A 21,714-nucleotide genomic window follows, 5' to 3' on the forward strand; every position below is an offset into this window, starting at 1 on the left:
CTGGGAGGGTGTGTATAGAAGTGTGGTAGGGCTGAGGGGAAAGGAGGTAGTGTGGTAGGGCTGAGGGGAAAGGAGGTAGTGTGGTAGGGCTGAGGGGAAAGGAGGTAGTGTGGTAGGGCTGAGGGGAAAGGAGGTAGTGTGGTAGGGCTGAGGGGAAAGGAGGTAGTGTGGTAGGGCTGAGGAGAAAGGAGGTAGTGTGGTAGGTCTGAGGAAAAGGGAGGTAGTGTGGTAGGGCTGTAGGTCTGAGGGGGAGTATGGTAGTGTGTAAGAGTTGTAGGGTCAATTATAAGGGAGGTAGAGTGGGTTTTAGGCCAGGGGGGAAGGATGGTGAAAGGGTTCCAGTGTGTGGGGACGGGTGGTAGGTTGTAAGAAATCTTGGGTATAGGTGTGTAGGTAATGTTTGGAGGAAAACGTCAAGGTATAGGACTAAAGAAAGGAAACCAATAAAGGATAGTAAAAAAACGTTTATTTAAAAACCAAAGATGACATGACACATTGTGGGATAAATAATGTTCCTTTTTGTGTCTTTCTTATTGTTTCTTAAAAACAACAGTCCTGCTGTATGTATTCAGTTGATCCCCATATTAAAAACAAACACAAACAACGCCCCAGAGCACCTCTGTTGTCGGGGGCGACGCAATCTATTATTTTATGCATGGATATTATATAACTGTATAGAAACTGTAGGATGAACTGTACTCTGGGTAAAGGAAGGGGAGAAAAGGAAAGAGAGCCTGGGGCTGGAAAAGAGAGGTGAAGAGAGAGGGCTGATGCCATCTGATGTTTTATTTGGGCTTGTTATTTGGTTTGTGCTGGTTGTATGTGTGTAGTGGAGGTGTTCTCTCCTCCTCACTCATTCTGTCTTTCCTCCTGGTCATTGTGGATGTAACCCTGTCCTGATGTGTGCTAGTGAAGGATGCTGGTGATCTTTTGGTCTTTTCTCTGTACTATTCGTGTTTGTATTACCCTTCATTTGACCTGTGTGTATTGTACTGTATGTATGTGTATTCGTTGCTTATTTCATGTTGTTGGTTGTAAGGCACCCGTGTGTATTTCTCAAACCAGAACTGTCCTGAAGCAGTGCCCTTGGTGCCTGACTGTTTCTGCATTCAACACAGCTAAGATAAAGTGTTGGCTAATACAGAAATGGACTAGCACTCTGGCTACTGAAACAGGCTCATGAATGTTGTGGAGGGTTGACTCTCCACCTCCAGTGAGGAAGAGAGGCCCAGCGCTCTCTCAGTCAGCTCCAGTGCAAAATGTTCTCTCCCTCTTCCCTTACCTGTCAATCAATCAGAACCAAGTGTCTTTGTGATGGTAGAAGACAATCAATTTCCAATAAAGAGGAGAGAAAAGGAGAGAAAAGGAGAGAAAAGATAGAGGGATAAGGAAAGGCAGGCAGAGAACAGCTAAACAGGAAAGATGGAAGGATATGAGGAGGAATGGCTCTCTGTGTGTGGCCCCTCCCCTTTAACCTTCAACCTTTAGGAAAGACCTCTACCGTGGAGGCCAAGGTGCCAGGGATTCTCCCCAAGGAGAACCTGATTGGTTAACTGGACTTTTAATCGAAGATGTTTATCAAATGCCCAAACACACACACACTGACACGCGCACACGCGCACACGCACACACCATGCACACACACACACTACGTCTGTGTTTACCCATGCAGCCCAATTCTGATATTTTTTTGACCAATCACATCAGATCTTTCCAGATCAGATCTTTTTCAGAGTTGATCTGATTGGTCAAAAGAAAAAAAGATCAGAATTGGGTGGCCTGTGTAAATGCAGCCCTACACACACAAACGCTCATGTACGACACATGCACACGCACGGACGCACAAGCACACATGGAATTGGACTGGACTGGATATGTGAGAGTAATAAGGCTGAGGGCTTACAGTGTGGAGTCTCCAGTGTGTTGCCCTCACATATCAAGCTCTGTAACAAATACATAGTAGCCCTTAACTAATGGATTGATTGATTAGTTGATTGATTAGCCCTGGGGTTAGCAACCAATTTCTCAGAAATTGAGTTTCTTCAGACTCCAGAAGTAATTCTAGGCACATAGTATGTGTGTTGTGACTAGATGTGCATTCTAAATGTTCAGGTACTGGTCCCTTTACGACAGAGTGCTGTGCAAATGCCACAATGTCCCCTACTACCTTCTGCTAGCTTCATTCACTCAGGGTACGGTGACTAATGATGATATACCACAAGACAGAACACACACACATACGCATGTTCACATGCATGCATGCATGCATGCACGCTCACTCACTCACTCACTCACTCACACACTCACTCACTCACTCACTCACTCACTCACTCACTCACTCACTCACTCACTCACTCACTCACTCACTCACTCACTCACTCACTCACTCACTCACTCACTCACTCACTCACTCACTCACTCACTCACACACACACACACACACACACACACACACACACACACACACACACACACACACACACACACACACACACACACACACACACACAAAAATAACCTGAGAGTCATTCCCCTCTCTATCCCACAGTAGCTTTTAGAGCCTGTGCAGTTACTCATGATGCTGGCCTGCTGAGACCCTTAATGAGTAATAACTGTAACAGAAAATAAAGTAAGTGGAAAACCAGTATGGGTAAACTGTGTGTTTTGAGTAATTAAATAAAGAAACAAACAATTGGATAGCAGTTTATCTTTGATTTCCGTTTACATTAGAGATACCTTTCAAAATGTTTTCTGTCAATGCAACACATTCTAATTTATTGTAGAGTGTTCTGGCTTGTTTAGGCCTTATTGATATTGTAAGAAATAATGATTCAATTGTGAAGTACTTTTTGCAGGGATCTTTTTGCAGGGATCTTTTTGCAGGGATCTTGCATGCCATCTATAGTTGATGTTTCAGAATTTAGATGCACATACAGTGAGGGGGAAAAAGTATTTGATCCCCTGCTGATTTTGTACATTTGCCCACTGACAAAGAAATGATCAGTCTATAATTTTAATGGTAGGTTTATTTGAACAGTGAGAGACAGAATAACAACAACAAAATTGCATTTTAATGAGGGAAATAAGTATTTGACCCCCTCTCAATCAGAAAGATTTCTGGCTCCCAGGTGTCTTTTATACAGGTAACGAGCTGAGATTAGGAGCACACTCTTAAAGGGAGTGCTCCTAATCTCAGTTTGTTACCTCTATAAAACACACCTGTCCACAGAAGCAATCAATCAATCAGATTCCAAACTCTCCACCATGGCCAAGACCAAAGAGCTCTCCAAGGATGTCAGGGACAAGCATGTAGACCTACACAAGGCTGGAATGGGCTACAAGACCATGGCCAAGCAGCTTGGTGAGAAGGTGACAACAGTTATTGCGATTATTCGCAAATGGAAGAAACACAAAAGAACTGTCAATCTCCCTCGGCCTGGACCTCACCTCGTGGAGTTGCAATGATAATGAGAACGGTGAGGAATCAGCCCAGAACTACACGGGAGGATCTTGTCAATGATCTCAAGGCAGCTGGGACCATAGTCACCAAGAAAACAATTGGTAACACACTACGCCGTGAAGGGCTGAAATCCTGCAGCGCCCGCAAGGTCCCCCTGCTCAAGAAAGCACATATACATGGCCGTCTGAAGTTTGCCAATGAACATCTGAATGATTCAGAGGACAACTGGATGAAAGTGTTGTGGTCAGATGAGACCAAAATGGAGCTCTTTGGCATCAACTCAACTCGCCGTGTTTGGAGGAGGAGGAATGCTGCCTATGACCCCAAGAACACCATCTCCACCGTCAAACATGGAGGTGGAAACATTATGCTTTGGGGGTGTTTTTCTGCTAAGGGGACAGGACAACTTCACCGCATCAAAGGGACGATGGACGGGCCATGTACCATCAAATCTTGGGAGAGAACCTCCTTCCCTCAGCCAGGGCATTGAAAATGGGTCGTGGATGGGTATTCCAGCATGACAATGACCCAAAACACATGGCCAAGGCAACAAAGGAGTGGCTCAAGAAGAAGCACATTAAGGTCCTGGAGTGGCCTAGCCAGTCTCCAGACCTTAATCCCATAGAAAATCTGTGGAGGGAGCTGAAGGTTCGAGTTGCCAAACGTCAGCCTCGAAACCTTAATGACTTGGAGAAGATCTGCAAAGAGGAGTGGGACAAAATCCCTCCTGAGATGTGTGCAAACCTGGTGGGCAACTACAAGAAACGTCTGACCTCTGTGATTGCCAACAAGGGTTTTGCCACCAAGTACTAAATCATGTTTTGCAGAGGGGTCAAATACTTATTTCCCTCATTAAAATGCAAATCATTTTATAACATTTTTGACATGCGTTTTTCTGGATTTTTTTGTTGTTATTCTGTCTCTCACTGTTCAAATAAACCTACCATTAAAATTATAGACTGATCATTTCTTTGTCAGTGGACAAATGTACAAAATCAGCAGGGGATCAAATACTTTCCCCCCTCACTGTATAGAGGCCTTATCCTGTAATAATACTATACAGATGTAGGATCTTAATTTGATCACTCTTTTGTTGCAGATAATTTTCCTGCTTAGCAGGAAATGCAAACTTGTCATGTATCTGAGTTTTAAAAAGGCTTCTAAAGTTTGTAATTTTAAATTTCAGACTTCATTTGCCCTAACACAAAATGTATCACCCCCTACAAAAAATGTATATTTATCCACATAATAATTCAAATGTCCTGTTGCTGCAGGATTATTTTCCTGCTGTAGCAAACTGGTTCAAATTAAGATCCTACATCTGTACCCTCTAGTGGCAAACTACCAGAATGATCAGCCATATTGCATGTGTTAGTGGGAATTCATATTGAGTCACACAGACAGGAGAAAAAGAGAGAGGAGACTGATGTAACCATGTACAACATGCTTTTATGACAAAAAGAGTTCCTCTTTCACAAGACAGACAGTATAAAACACTTATACAAATAAAAAAGACCCCAGATACTTGAGAGACAGATATACAGTACATTCGGAAAGTATTCAGACCCCTTGGCTTTTTCCACATTTTGTTACATTACAGCCTTATTCTAAAATTGATTAAATGGTTTTTCCCCTCATCAATCCCTCATAATGAGAAAGCGAAAACAGATTTTTTGAAATCTTTGTAAATTTAATACAAATAAAAAACAGAAATACCTTATTTACATAAGTATAAAGAGCCTTTGCGATGAGACTCGAAATTGAGGTCATGTGCATCTTGTTTCCATTGATCATCCTTGAGATGGTTCTACAATTTGATTGGAGTCCACCTGTGGTATATTCAATTGATTGGACATGATTTGGAAGGCACACACCTGGTTATATAAGCTTCCACAGTTGACAGCGCATTTCAGAGCAAAACCCAAGTCATGAGGACAAGGAATTGTCCTTAGAGCTCTGAGACAGGATTATGCCGAGTCACAGATCTGGGGAAGTGTACCAAAAAGTGTCTGCAGAGTTGCAGGCTCCCAAGAACACAGTGGCCTCCGACATTCTTACATGGAAGAAGTTTGGAACCCCCAAGACTCTTGCTAGAGCTGGCCGCCCGGCCAAACTGAGCAATCAAGGGAGAAGGGCATTGGTCAGGGAGGTGAACAAGAACCTGATGGTCACTCTGACAGAGCTCCAGAGTTCCTCTCTGGAGATGGGAGAACCTTCCAGAAGGACAACCATCTCTGCAGCCCTACACCAATCAGGCCTTTATGGTGGAGAGGCCAGACTGAAGCCACTCCTCAGTAAAAGGCACATGACAGCCCCCTTGGAGTTTGTCAAAAGGCACCTAAAGGACTGTCAGACCATGAGAAACAAGATTCTCTTTTCTGATGAAACCAAGATTGAACTCTTTGGCCTGAATGCCAAGTGTCATGTCTGGAGGAAACCTGGCACCATCCTTACGGTGAAGCATGGTGGTGGCAGCATCATGCTGTGGGGATGTTTTTCAGCAGCAGGGACTGGGAGACTAGTCAGGATCAAGGCAAAGATGTACGGTGCAAAGTACAGAGAGATCCATGATGAAAACCTGTTCCAGAACACTCAGGACCTCAGACTGGGGCAAAGGTTCACCTTCCAACAGGACAACGACCCTAAGCACACAGCCAGGACAACGCAGGAGTGGCTTTGGGACAATTCTATGAATGTCCTTGAGTGGCCCAGCCAGAGCCCGGACTTGAACCCGATCAAATATCTCTGGAGAGACCTGAAAATAGCTGTGCAGCGACTCTTCCCATCCAACCTGACAGAGCTTGAGAGGATCTGCAGAGAAGAATGGGAGAAATTCCTCAAATACAGGTGTGCCAAGCTTGTAGCGTCATACCCAAGAAGACTCAAGACTGTAATCGCTGCCAAAGGTGCTTCAATAAAGTACTGAGTAAAGGGTCTGAATACTTATGTACATTTTATATTTCAGTTTTTTTTTGTTGATTTATTTATTCCCTGTGGCTCAGTTGGTAGAGCATGGTGTGTGCAACGCCAGGGTTGTGGGTTCAATTCCCACGGGGGGCCAGTACAAAAAAACAAAACAAAAAAAAATCTATGCATTCACTACTGTAAGTCGCTCTGGATAAGAGCTAAATGACTAAAATGTAAATTGTTATTTGCTAAAATGTCTAAAAACATGTTTTTGCATTTTCTTTGTGGGGTATTGTGTGTAGACCGATAAGGGGGAAACAAAGGTTTAATCAATTTTAGAATAAGGCTGTAACGTAACAACATGTGGAAAAAGGGAAAGGGTCTGAATACTTTCCGAATGCACTGTATATACTGTATATTATACCTCTCCTACAAGTCATCACCAAGTTGCTATGTGACTGGGTGAAACGGATTGGACTCTTGGAGAAGGAACACTAGAATATTACAAAGACTTCCTATCTCCTACACAACCTTACCTACAGTATTTACACATAATCAACAGTCATTTTCCTCTGTCAGACATGGCAGAAGAGGTCTACAGATAAGATGACATGATATGGCTAATATTGAATATGTACAGTTCTGTCCTCCAAAGCCAAGCGTTCAAGCACTATTTTTAGTAGGAAGTGGAATACCGTTTTGAATTTGAGACTCCAGTGAATTACAATTGTGATTTTGAGATTAGAACCTTTCCCCTGTAACTGTGTGTGTGTCACTAGGCGAGCCTTTTGGTGGAACGACATGGTTTCGGCACCCATTCCTAGGTTTCTCCAGTATTATTTAGAACAACAATGCAACAAATAAAACCACAGAAGAAAGTAAAAACATTCCACATTTCATAGCGAGGTGTTAATGTCAGGATGCAGCGAAGCTTTACCATTTACCATTCAACAGTGGTTGAATAAAGACTTTTCTACAATGAAACAAACAAATAGAGAGAAACAGAGAAGCCACAATGTGTGTGTTTTTCATATGGTCTCAAGGTGCTCCACACAACAACCTGAAATGGTGGTTCTTTGATAAGGCTGCCCAGTGACAGCTTGGGAAGGTCCACCGTGGGACCTCAGAGACTTATCTCAACACAAATGAAAAGATTAAAGAATAGGGGAGAATCTCAGGAATCTCTATGGTGGTCCCATGGTGGGAGATTGACTGTTGTTGTACAGAGAGAATTAATTCCATATTTAACCTTTTATTATGAGTGGGAGAGACTTGGTATGCTCAGACCTGGTAGAGGGAGAGTATGTTCCTGGCACCGCCTCGTTTGAATTAAAATGACATCATATTCACTTTTTTAAATTATACTGGAGATTCTAAACCTGGGAATGAGTGACGGCCAGGTCAGGGATACCTTTCCTCTCACGCCTGATATTTTCTGGGGGTCATGAGTTATGAATCGTATATTTACAGAGCATTGATTTGTGAGTCATGAAAAGTAGACAATGTCAAAAGGTGTGAATAGAAAGTGAATAGAAATGGTCCCGCAAAAACAAAAGATTCCTTTAGTCCTTGATTTACAAAATATAAAACCTTTCAAGATACACAAAGTATACATGCTCAGATGTACTATGAGATCAAAATCATTTGAAGAGAAAGTCTCTCCATATTCAGCTACAGGGGAGTATCTGTTGCTGAGGACAGGAGTCTGTTTTTTTATGTCAGTTGGTTACACCCAGTCCTATGGCTAGCATCGATGGCACACATTTCTCTCCATACAGATGTAATTCAGTGGTTGGCAAGACCAGGTATATTAAAGGCATGCATAGATCAAACCTGCTAAACTCACAAAAAAAAGAAAAATGTTTTGCTTGAAAAAGAAATGATCCATCTCTTCAGAGGAATCATCAGCCTTACAGAAAGTGTAATACAATGTTACATATTGAAATGGTTATTCATGGTTGCTATCATTACTATTGGAACCCGAGGGGTCAGAACAGTGTTGAACTTTTTAAACACTAACAGACAGTCTGAGCTACAGACAATGGAGCCAACGCAGCGTCTGTGTTTCATCTATACATCTCTCTCAGGTCTACAGGCTTACAATCACAGCTATGATGGCAAACACCCAACGCTAAATTGAATGAATGTTCTATGGCTATCAGTCAGATATCAAATCAGTAAAATACTGACTTGCCAAGCTAAAAGTCAATTGGTTTTCCATGATAATGTTTGGTCATGGGTAATCATCTGAGATCCAGTGCAGGCAGAAATGCTCCCATCAATAACGGTACTTTGTGAACATGGTCAATACATGTAATCTGCTATGCCCCATTTCACCACCAGGGGTCAGTATGACCATACTGAAAGTGGGGTTACTGTCCACAGCAGTGTTCTGGTCAAGACCTGCCAGCCTTTATTGATGGAAAGAATGATCATAGTAATAATAGATACATTTTATACAGCGCTTTTCAATACAGAAGGAATCTCAAAGTTGCTGTAACCTTCAGGGTTAATTATCAGGGTTCCGATTACATACGGACTCTTGTGGGTTCCTTAAAAATAGTGGGTCTTTATTTCTTAAGGGAGTAGATAGTTTGAACCCTGTGTCCTGGTAAGGTGACCCAAGGAAATAGAGACCTTGACAAATAATTGAGTCTCTGGAGAACATGGCTCTCTATAATGTAAAGAAAAGGGTCAGAGGAATTAACCTGTGAAGCCCAAATGTTCACCCAACCAGTTCTGCTTCTCCCCTTCTATCTGTTTCACTCTATCATATGTCATCCTCATCTAGCACAACTAGTTCAATGATATCTGGAATGACAAGAGTCTAACGAATCCTTTGAAAATGCAGTCGACAGGTTGATTGAAGCTAAGGGCAATGGTAACATTAAAATTGTGTGAGGTGAGTGGTTAAAATACACTCCTATCCTACTTTATGTTGGCCCAAATAAGGACGCACTGCAAATCTAATTCCTTTGATGTTTTAATAATGGGCTGGGGGGAAATGAATGCCACCAAAATCAAGGGCAGAAACCCGCTGCTTTCCCTAACCTTGGTGTAAAATAGAGACACGCGCTTAAAAAAGATTCAATTATTCAAACGTTGTAGCTGCTAATGATCCCCTTTTATCTGAGTCTGGTTTTAGTTTTATTATCATCAGTGTATTCTCTGGGCCAAGCTTAGAGGGGTTTCCCATTGGGGGTATACCCTACAACAAGGGCTGCTGAAAATGGGACGTCTCTCTCTGTCTCTCATGCACACACACACACACACACGCACGCACGCACGCACGCACGCACGCACGCACGCACGCACGCACGCACGCACGCACGGACGCACACACTCTGCAGGGCAAGGACAAACTGGGGGAGGGAGGCAGGGGAGCGCTCAGCCTAGTTTCTCAAGAATTTCTCGAGACGAGACACTCGCTCAGTCACTCTGATATCTCCCATTCTAGTCTCCCCTAGAAACATAAAAGGCAACAAGGACAGCCTGTCTAGAACACTGAATTCTCAGTATTCTATTCAGTTCAATAGGGAAACTAATGGGCAGTCCTTCCTTTGAACGTCATCCATTAGCAATAATTAGAATGTGCAGCACGCTCTGCAAAGGGTTAAATGAAGTGGTAACCTAGGAAACGAGTGCTCTAGTTCAGGTGGAGAGGTAGAGGGATGGAGATAGAGCAGGTTGAGATAAGTTCAAAGGCTCTCTATTTGAAGTGCACCAAATGAAGTACACTACAACTCTACTTCCTCGTACAGTCAAGGACCCCTGAAGGTCGAATGGGTTTCATATGTATGCAAATGCTTATCTTCAAACCTGGACAGCATAGCAATACCTCCCAGGGTGAGAAAAATAACATTCCCCCTCAACAATACTCAATTAACAGGAGGCTGGCTAGAGATGTGCTTTGGTCTAGGATCAGTACAGAATGTTTTCCATTCAGACCAGATTTCTGGAGTGTTTGAACAGTATTTCCCATCTTTACTCTTGTGGTTTAGTAACTCAGACAGAATATTGGTAGTGATGTTACATACAGTCTAGAGATTTCTGTTACCCAGATATATATTCCAGAATGCAGTGCGCATTTAGAGTGGAAGGTTCTAATCTAGAAGCTGGGGTAGGAGGGTTCCCAGAGAGGAACCAAGGTTTCTGAGAACCTGGGTCACCCCTTACCATTATTTCAGTTGCACAAGTCCCTGCACCATGGTTGATATTATTACTCAGAGGAACAACTCAAAACACGACAACATCGAATCACCGTCCACGTAGAACAGGTGTCTACTACCACACAACCACACTGCAGCCTAGTTACTGTGAATGGGGACGACGAGGTCTGGGAATGAACTGTTGAAGCAGAAGGAGGGAAAGATAACAAAATGAAATACCTTTATCTAATCCCTACATCTGTGATTGACGTTTACACCATGACACCATCAACAACCACAACAGTCGTTCCATAAAATGGGAATATTGGAAAACTACGAGAATGGAATGGGAAACATCCAGTGAGTTATTACTTTTGTTCTCAAGACCGGAGCAATGGGAGCAAAGATGAATTCTCACACGTCTCTTCTGGCAGAGGGAAAACCAGGCCAATTTCCTAATCTATTTCCATTCAGCCTCATTAAACTTTAATAAATACAGAACTATTTATCATCACCCAGTCCTTTGGTCGGCTTGTTCTACAGATGTACTGGAGGATGATTTCAGAGCCGTCAGAATTCATCTGATTTGAAAGCATTGTGAACTTGTGTCGTACACAAAGCTCCTTCTAATTTCCTAAACATCTACATCATGGCAAATAGTTAACCCTCCACACACACACACACACACACACACACACACACACACACACACACACACACACACACACACACACACACACACACACACACACACACACACACACACACACACACACACACACACACACACACACACACACCTTCAAGGTGGAATGAATGGAAGCTCCTCTAGGTGTTGAGAACAGGACTAATCTCGCTGTTGGATGCCACAGAGGTCAAACGGTTAACGGTAAATGGTTTACGGAGAACATCAACTGAGGTAACACAAAAAGGAGGCTACTAAACTAATGACAACAGAACACGTCATAATAAATACCACCGTACGCTCCTCTATACGATGCACATGGCGTGGGCAGGGTTCACACGAATTCATTTACATGTTTTGTTATTGGTCTCCAGCCAGGGACCCCTCCCATAGGAGGACCCAGTGGGGACGGGGGATGCACTGGGCTAGGGGGGCACAGACATTTGCGCATTGGCCGTCTCAGAGAAAGAGAAGAGTGGTTGTTTGTGGAAGCTGTTCTAGTTATTATAGATCTGTAGTGTTGTGAGTGGTAATAGTGTGATGTGCAGTTGTAGTTATTATAGATCTGTAGTGTTGTGAGTGGTAATAGTGTGATGTGCTGTTCTAGTTATTATAGATCTGTAGTGTTGTGAGTGGTAATAGTGTGATGCGCTGTTCTAGTTATTATAGATCTGTAGTGTTGTGAGTGGTAATAGTGTAATGTGCTGTTCTAGTTATTATAGATCTGTAGTGTTGTGAGTGGTAATAGTGTGATGTGCAGTTGTAGTTATTATAGATCTGTAGTGTTGTGAGTGGTAATAGTGTGATGTGCTGTTCTAGTTATTATAGATCTGTAGTGTTGTGAGTGGTAATAGTGTGATGTGCTGTTCTAGTTATTATAGATCTGTAGTGTTGTGAGTGGTAATAGTGTGATGTGCTGTTCTAGTTATTATAGATCTGTAGTGTTGTGAGTGGTAATAGTGTGAAGGGCTGTTCTAGTTATTATAGATCTGTAGTGTTGTGAGTGGTAATAGTGTAATGTGCTGTTCTAGTTATTATAGATCTGTAGTGTTGTGAGTGGTAATAGTGTGATGTGCAGTTGTAGTTATTATAGATCTGTAGTGTTGTGAGTGGTAATAGTGTGATGTGCTGTTCTAGTTATTATAGATCTGTAGTGTTGTGAGTGGTAATAGTGTGATGTCTCACTATCTATCTGACTGACTGTGCCACTCTGCCAGCCAAACTACAGCAGATGGTCTTATGATCATTCTGATAGTTCACAAGACAGTAACGGTAATAACAACAATCATTATACTAGTGGATGTATCATCCATTGTAGGATATGAAAACTAACAGCACTAATCTAATTTAACGCAATGGCTTTGTAATGAAAATTGTACATTAGTTGCTTCATACAGGTTTGTGTTTCTACATGCAGTGTTGCTGGAATGTTGTAATGTCAGCGATGTGTGTGCGTCAGAATAGGTGTCTGTGTGTGTGTGTGTGTGTGCGCGTTTGCCCTGTATATGACTTTGTGTTGGCCTGAGAAAAGGTCCTATGCATGTGTAAATGAGTGTGAACCTTTGTGAAGGTGAGTCTGTTCTGTACAGTACAGTATATGACTCTGAGTGTGTTCTGACTTCCAGGCTGCTGTCCCTGGCAGCTCTGTGGAGGTCAGTTCTTTTCACAGCACAGCCCAGGGCAGTAGGAGGGAGCAGTGTAAGAGGGAGGTTAGAGAGGTGAGGCTTAGGCTCCTCCCATCCACCTTTCTCTTCCCACATCCCTCCCTACTGGCAGTGGTAGGGTAGTACTATTAGCGGAAGGTTGGAAAGAGGAGGCATGGACATACTCGTCCCACAGTCCCCACATCTCCCCCCTGCCCTGGACTGTGTTGGTTGTCATGGTTACCATGTGGCCCCATGCCCGCTGGGCTTGGCTTTCCAAACAAACCCTTGGGGCGTCAGGCTGTCATGGCAACCGTCGGCCAGTGCGCTTGGTCCAACTCACACAGCCAACCTCGACGCAAACGGTCACGTCTGAAAGTGAAGTGGGCCCAATTTAGATTTTCAGAATATACTTTCTTTTGATGTGTATATGATGTGGCATTCATAAACAGATCGGCCAAAGTGTCTTCTGATATTTCTTTCCTCATAAATGTTATTAGGTCAAATGATTGAAATAGGTTTCATGCGTTTATCTGGAGGGGCCTTGATGGTGTCTTATAAATGTGACAATTGAAATCATATCCCAAATGTCTTACAAAAATGGCTTGTTTTATTCAATATTGTAATCTTATTACTATACAACGTACTCTAAATTGCAATACTTACATGCTATTGCAATATTTCTCTGAAAGGCAGAATTGAAGAAAGCAAGACTACAAATGCTGTGATTAGTTGATAGACATGTCTCTCTATGGGCTGTGAAGAAAGGGACTCCAGCTACAACCAGAAGTTACTTTTTATCTAACCCTAACTTCTGGTCGTGGCTGTACTCCCTCTAGTCAGAACTATGCCCTGTGTGCAATGACCACTACAAGTGCATAGCTTCCAGGAAGTCCTTTTCACTTCCTGTGAGAGAGGCATAACTATGATCATTCCACAGCACAGCAATCACCCAATAAGAGATCACACTAAATTCTTAACTTCTATAATTCTTATCAAGCTAAATGGTAATGTTATATTTTTTTCCTCCAAAATACCCCTTTAGTGATCTGGTTAAACTCCCGTTATCAAGCTCAGTAGCTAGGTTTCCATCCAATTGGCGGCAGATTTTCATGTGAATACTCTAAAATCTGCATAAAAACAATATGTGCATTTTCCCACCAGAGATGTGCTTCCATCAAATTGACTTGTTGAGGATAAAAGGCTGTGTGTGATGAAGTAGCGCACATAAAAACAACTTTTGCAGTTAAATTCCCATGTTTTCCATCGCATTTTTAATTCTAATGATGGTTTTCTCATCCCAAAAAATGTGCGTTATATAGCGTGTATTGGTACTTGCGCTCTAGCCAACAGCTTGCAGATACAATGTGGGTAAAGCCTACATGATGAGATTATTATGGACGAGAGTGAGATTATTTTTATTTGTCAAACAGCAGCCAAGCATCAATCATCATGTGACCAGAATAAGACCCTCAATATTTAATGGAAAGGAGCATCAAGCTCATCACTTGTACTTTCACCACCCTCTGAATGTTCATCATCATTTATAATTTATTTCATCTGTAGCCTAAAAAACTGCGTTCTTTCCTAACGAGTAGAACTGGGAGGACCACACAACATGTCATCGCGTGACTCAGACACAAAAGATCCCACCTCGTCTAGCGTATTTAGCTTTGTCGACATTTGGAAAGTTTGAAACCAACAAATGTTCTGTTTCCATCAGGCCTGGCATGACATTTTTTTATCCGACATGTACTTTACTCGCATAAACGGGTTGGATGGAAACCTGGTTAATGACAATGTTATATTTGTTTGAAAATATAAACGGAACGTGGGACCACGAGCTGAGTAAAACCAGTAGGAGGCCGTGAGGTCAAAGGTCATCATGTTTTTTTCCACTCAAACCGAATCTGGTCCTGGTGAATACCAGCCATGTGTGAATACTGTATGCATTTTATTTTTATTTCTTTATTTACTCTGTGATTCAGCGCTGTGTGTGTCTTGTCAAACACGTTTCCAGGACGTGCTTATGCCTCCCCTGAGTCACCCCTGGCTGCGTTGTATCATATCATCTTCATGTTGAATTTCCGGGCCCCTCCGGCGCCACCCACCGCCGCCGGCCCCTCGGCCTTCCGGAAAGGGGTCTCGACGGTGAAGTTGTTCTTACGCTGGCCCCGCCCCCGGCTCCATGCAAACAACAACAGGAAACAGAAGAGCACCACGCCCAGGAAGGTGATGCAGCCCATCGCTGTGGAGACCAGGATGGTGGTCAGGTCCAGGGTGAACTTGAGGAAGACGCGAGTGCTATTCAGGTTTGTGTCGTTGAAGAACTCGCCGCCGTACATAGAGCGGTTGGCGAAGAAGGCCGATGAGGCATCCAGCGGCGCACCCCGGACCGTGAGCATCGCGAAGTAAGTGTCATTGCCCCCAGCATTGCTGGCGATGCACATGTAGGTGCCGCTGTCGGTGACCTGGGCATAGCGGATCTCCAACGTCCCTCCTGGGAGGACGGTGATGCGGCCATTGCTCTTGGCTGTGATTAGTCGGCGCTGAGGGGAGATCCACATGATGTTAGGGGCAGGCTCTCCCACGGCACTGCAGAGGAAACTCACTGGCTGGCCCTCACGAGCCGTCACCTTGGAGGAATGAATTAATGAATAAATCAATTAATGAATTAAGCATTAGGTACAAAACTGAAACAGACATCGAAGCTGTAATACTACATATCAATGTGTACCTACACTGTAGTTACACTATGCTTACATGTACTGCAAAGTGGGATAACAACTCTTACCTGTTGAAGCTTGCGGTTGCGTATCTTGGGCTTCTGGCAGGTGAAGTGATCAAAGAGCGCTGAGTCGGTGAAGGTGCTGAGGCTGTTCCCCTGCACCTCCACCGGCCCAGCGCACACAGGCACCCTGCCGTCAAAGTTGAGGGTCTTGCGTCTCTGCAGGATCCACAACAAACGGCAGTCACACAGCAGCGGGTTCCCATCCACCCGCAGCGTCTCCAGGCTGTTGACAGAGTGGAACGATCCCTCCTCCAGGGTCTGGAGGTCATTGGAGGAGAAGTTGAGGACCCGGATCTGTCTGAGGCCTCCCAGGGAGTGGGGCTCCACTGTAGCCAGGCCCGTGTTCACCATGATCAGCTCTTTGAGCCTCAGCAGGTCCCTGAATGCCCAAGGCTCCAGGGTGGTGATGGGGTTGTAGGACAGGTTGAGATGGGTGAGGTGGATCAGGTTTCTGAAGGAGGACGAGGGGACGGAGGTGATGTTGCTGTTGGTGATGGACAGCCAGTACAGGTCCAGACCCTGGAAGCTCAGGGGGGAGATGTATTCCAGGTAGGGCCAGTTGTCGATCTCCAGTCCCCGCAGGTTGGCCAGCTTGCGGAAGTTCTGGTCCTCCAGGGTGGGGATGCTGAGCTGGCGTAGTCGCAAAGTGACCAGGCTGCGTAGGTAGGACAGCGTCTGGCCAGAGATGGAAGTCAGGTTGCAGCGTTCAATGGTCAGATCCTCCACCCCTAGCAGGCCAGAGAAGGCCTTCAAACACAATAAAATCCAATTTGATTAGTTGTGAGCTCCAATCTTGGAAACATAGTAGAATCAATAAAAGGTTATAGACAGATCAGGAACAACATAGTGTTTGAAAAATGAATGATCAAATGGATAACAGCTCAATACCTCATGAGAGATGTAGACGAGGTCGTTGTCTCCCACCTCCAGGTGTCTTAGACTCCTCAGGTCCTGGAAGGTGTAGTCCAACAGAATCACCAGCTTGTTCTCACTCAGGTCCAGCGTGGTCAGGTTGACCAGCTTGGCGAAGGCCCCCATGGGTACAAGCTTCAACTGGTTCGCCCTCAGCCGTAACACCCGGAGGCTCTGCAGGTTGGCGAACGCGTTGGGCTCCAGTGTGGCAATGAGGTTCTCACTCAGGTCCACTTCTTCAAGGTGCGGATATGGCGCCAGGTCACCCATCTCCACCCAGCGGAGCCGGTTCCGGCTGAGGTCCAGGAGGCGAGTTTCCGTGGGGATGCCCTCTGGGATGCCGGTGAGGCGCCGCCGCTGGCACAAGACGGACCGGATTTGGGCTGAGCACTCGCACCGAGGAGGGCATGCCTGGCAACAACCTGGCAGTAGGGTTGTCATGGTAACCAGCAGCAGGACCGGCCCCCAGAGACTCAGCCACCGCCATGGCGACAGGGACTGCCCACTGGTGCCCGGGGAGCCAGTCATGGCCCTGGTGGTCCTGATCTGACTCCTAGCCTATCACAGGCTGGGTCAGTGCTGACTCCTAGCCTATCACAGGCCGGGTCAGTTTACCACACACCTATAGAGAGGGAGACAGAGGGATGAGAGGTTAGTGAGAAAAAGTGGGAATAGAGAGGAGTAGAGGAGTAGAGGAGTAGAGAGTAGAAAGGGAGCAGATGTGGGAAAAGAAGGTAAATAAAGAGATGGAGGTTAAAGAAAGAGGGAAAGGAGAAGGGAGGGCTGAGGTAAAATTTAGAAGAGAGGAGTCGAAGGAATAAGAGAATGTACAGAGATAGAAGAGAGGATGAAGAGGGGAGAGAGCAGAGAGGAAGACAGATGGAGGTATTTTAAAACACCTATCAACCAACACATGCTCATAAAAATGCCATTCGGTATGCTGAATAATCCATGCTCCCTACAACTGTCATGAAAGAGCTTTGGGGGCGGCAGGTAGCCTAGTGCTTAGAGTGGTAAAAATCTGTTCTTCTGCCCCTGAACAAGGCACTTAACCCACTGTTCCCCGGTAGGCCGTCATTGTAAATAAGAATTTGTTCTTAACTGACTTGCCTAGTTAAATAAAGGTTAAAAAGATGTCATAAAAATGCCATTCAGTACCCAGAATAATACATGCTCCCTACAACTGTCATGAAAGAGCTTAGACATGTCACATCTACTTAACAAAGCATGAAACCACCACTGACACCATGACATTGCAAGCACACTATTTCGCTGACAATATTTAAGATGGTGGAAGACACTTGTTCATTTATCTATGAGTGTAGCAGCAGAACTAGGGCATTGGGAGTCACGTGAGTGAGAAGCATCCCGTCTGAATTCATGCATGTTTCCTTCCCTTCTCTCCTCCTTGGCATGTGCTCTGTTCACACCTCGACACGATGAATACACAACGTATGATGCCATGCAGAGAGACAACAGGATTTGACTGAAAACCATCCCTCCGATGCCTGTGAAAGGTATGTCAAATTCATGTCACTATGAGTCATTGTGTGGGAATGTGTGTGTATGTTTCTGTCCGTGCGTCTTTCTGTGTGTAGGATGTGTCATTCCTTTGAATAAATTAAAAAAGCATTTTGGTTTTCTTCTCCACTAACATGAGATGAAAAGCTGATGCTTAAACATTCCTTGATGCAACCTGTCAAGTCTCCCACGCAATGTTGTCATCGAGTGATTTATCAGAGGACACCTGCCAAAAGGTCCAGAACGTTCAGCATCACTAATACACCCACACAAGTGCACACACACACACACACACACACACACACACACACACACACACACACACACACACACACACACACACACACACACACACACACCACACACACACACACACACACACACACACACACACACACACACACAAGGAGGTTCAACATTGACTGCACTGATTATCATTTACATCAAGGGGAAGATTTCAAGTGGAGGGAGCTACAGTATATGATTGGCTTGCTGAAGTAGAGAGAGAGGCCCCAGGGTTAACAGCCCTACTTTCCTGACAAGTGCCACGGGACCTTTTATGAACAGTCGGAAAGTCAGGCAGTGACATTGCCTGACTCATGAAGAGCATGTGATTCCTCTTCAAGTGCACAGGGAGTGAGGCCCCAGACTTCACCAGGCCCCAGACTTCACCAGGCCCCAGACTTCACCAGACCCCAGACTTCACCAGACCCCAGACTTCACCAGGCCCCAGACTTCACCAGACCCCAGACTTCACCAGGCCCCAGGCTCACACACTAAATCAAGTAGCCTTGCAGACTGAGTTTGGGAAACCCTATACTAAACTACAATTATTTTTTTTTTTTTTAAATAACAAAAATTAAGCAAGTTGAGATCAACTCAACACTTTTAGCCCATCAGAGACAAATATATGAGCGGGACTGACACTGACCCATGCGGAGCACCTGTCAGGAATCAAAGATAAAACAGGTAGAGTTAAAGAGCCATGCTAAGTAACTTATTATAAAAAGACACTTAAGAGATACTAAATATATTCTCTAAAATCTAAAGGTTGCTATTTTAAAAGATTAAAGGGTTGATAATTCAACGTATCATATTTACTGTTTTTAGCGGTGAAACACCATGAAAGAAGCAGACATTAAACCAAGTCTGCGCTGCTTTAAAAGTTGGAATCTTAAGATGAATGAGAAGGAGAAGTTAATATAACACATCACAGGGCCTCTCCTGGAGGGATGTTAAAAAGCACTCTGAAGATTGGTTGTTTTTCAGGCAGAGCTAAACAGATTAATAATACATGTTGTAGTTTGTGTTTATTGGGCGCCGTTCTGGGGTTGAGTCACGGGGCGAAGAGCCACACTCTCCTCAGGAATTGTCTGTCTGTCTCTGTCTCAAACAGATGAAAAATATTCCCTTGTTGCATAGTTATTTCCTTTATACTATTTTATTGCAACTATGATTAAAAACTGTATAAACAGAGTTTGAACTTTGGGCAAGCAGAGTTCCACCACTTTTGGATGAGAGACAACGCTCACTGGATATTGCTTTTCCTCTAACTAAAATTAATTGCTATACCCCTTTCTGTCAAATTATCATGGAAAAAAACAATTACCTTTGCGGATTTGTATTCGATCCCAGTATAGGCATTCTGAATATCAACAAACTTCAAACCCAATCAACATTCTCCTTAGATGAGGAGGAAATTTGAGGTAGGACTACGAGGTGCATGTTCTATATGGTATTATATGCTGTACATTATGCCATATATTCTCTAAAGTTCCTAGAGAATTAAGACAGAGAATGTATATCCTCCACATTTACTATTAATAGCCTGCTTTCCATACAGAGGCATTGGTAAACCCACACAGATTGTGTAACACACACACACACACACACACACACAGTCACACACACACACAGTCACACACACACACACACACACACACACACACACACACACACACACACACACACACACACACACACACACACACACACACACACACACACACACACACACACACACACACACACACACACACACCTGTCCCCTCCCCTGTCAAAACAAAGCACAGCCTGGCAGCTGCATTACTGTATTTGAAGGGTCTGGATCAGTGTTTCCCAAACTTTTTAGGGGTCACCAGGGTCAGCGCACTCTCAAATGTTGTTTTTGACATCATTGTAAGCCCGCTACACACACACTATATAATACATTTATTAAACATAAGAATGAGTGTGAGTTTTGTCACAACCCGGCTTGTGGGAAGTGACAAAGAGCTCTTATAGGACCAGGGCACAAATAATAATATAATAATAATCAATAATTTGGCTCTTTATTTAACCATCTTACATATAAAACCTTATTTGTTCATCGAAAATTGTGAATAATTCACCACAGGTTAATGAGAAGGGTGTGCTTGAAAGGATGCACATAACTCTGCAATGTTGGGTTGTATTGGAGAGAGTCTACGTCTTAAATACATTTCCACACACAGTCTCTGCCTGTATTTAGTTTTCATGCTAGTGAGGGCCGAGAATCCACTCTCACATACACTGCGTGCACAATTATTAGGCAAATTGTATTCCTCGGGATTCATTTTATTGTTGAACAAACACAATGCTCTCAGTCAATCCAAAATGTTATTGAACCTCAAACCTGAATGTTTAACAAAGGAAAAGTGAGTTTTGTCTTTCTCAGGGAAATATATAAGTGTGCACAATTATTAGGCAACTATCAGTGTGCACAATTATTAGGCAACTAAATTACAAAAATAATTTCTCTCAACTCACTTGTTTATTCTCAATTTTTAGAGTAAGTGTAACAGATAAGTAACACAAAATGACAATTATATAACATTTTTGGCCTTTCAAAAATATTCAGTGACCAATATAGCCACCCTTATTTTCAATAACTGCCATGAGCCTTCCACCCATGGAGTCTGTCAGTCTCTTGATCTGTTCACGATAATTTTTTTGCTGAAGCAGCAACCACAGCCTCCCAAATGCTGTTCAAAAAGGTGTATTGTCTTCCATCACTGTAAATCTCACGTTTGAGAAGGGCCCACAAGTTCTCAATAGGATTTAAGTCAGGTGAGGAAGGGGGCCAGGTCATTATTCAGGCATCTTTGAGGCCCTTGAGGCTAGCCAAGCAGTGGAGTACTTGGATGCATGTGATGGAGCATTGTCCTGCATAAAGATCATGGCCTTCTAGAATGCTGAGGACTTCTTCCTGTACCACTGTTTGATGTAAGAATCTTCCAGAAATTGGCAGTAGGTTTAAGAGTTGAGTTTCAGTCCATCTTCAACCCGAAAAGGTCCAACTACCTCATCCTCAATGATAGCAGCCCATACCAGTACCCCTCCTTCATCTTGCTAGCACCTGACTCAAAGTGGTGCCCTGTGTCCATTACTGATCCAGCCACGGGCCGATCCATTTGGTCCATCAAGAGTCACTTTCATTTCATCTGTCCATAAAACCTTTGAAAAATCTGTCTTCAGGTATTTCTTTGGCCAATCTTGATGCTTCAACTTGTGAATCTTATTCAGTGGTGGTCTTGTTTCAGTCTTCTTGACCGTGGCCATGTCTCTGAGCACTTGACACCTTGTACCTCTGAACACTCCAGGTAGGTTGCAGTTCTGGAATACGGTGG

At 43.9% G+C, this 21,714-nt stretch overlaps 1 protein-coding gene across 1 annotated transcript in view; it reads right to left on the reverse strand.

Annotated features, from left to right (window-relative positions):
- Positions 1–4,889: 4,889 nt before the first annotated feature.
- The window catches only part of LOC106569537 (leucine-rich repeat and immunoglobulin-like domain-containing nogo receptor-interacting protein 3), a 99,453-nt gene continuing 82,628 nt past the window's right edge, over positions 4,890–21,714 (reverse strand). The window contains exons 2-4 of the mRNA XM_014140992.3: positions 16,523–17,168; positions 15,638–16,381; positions 4,890–15,479 (exon numbers count right to left, since the gene is read on the reverse strand). Of these exons, the coding sequence (XP_013996467.1) occupies positions 14,907–15,479; positions 15,638–16,381; positions 16,523–17,074 (1,869 nt within the window). The 5' untranslated portion in view covers positions 17,075–17,168 and the 3' untranslated portion in view covers positions 4,890–14,906. The remainder of the gene's footprint in view (positions 15,480–15,637; positions 16,382–16,522; positions 17,169–21,714) is intronic.

The sequence above is a fragment of the Salmo salar genome, chromosome 14 (assembly GCF_965601325.2).
Source record: "Salmo salar chromosome 14, fSalSal1, whole genome shotgun sequence".
NCBI classification, from domain to species: Eukaryota; Metazoa; Chordata; class Actinopteri; order Salmoniformes; family Salmonidae; genus Salmo; species Salmo salar.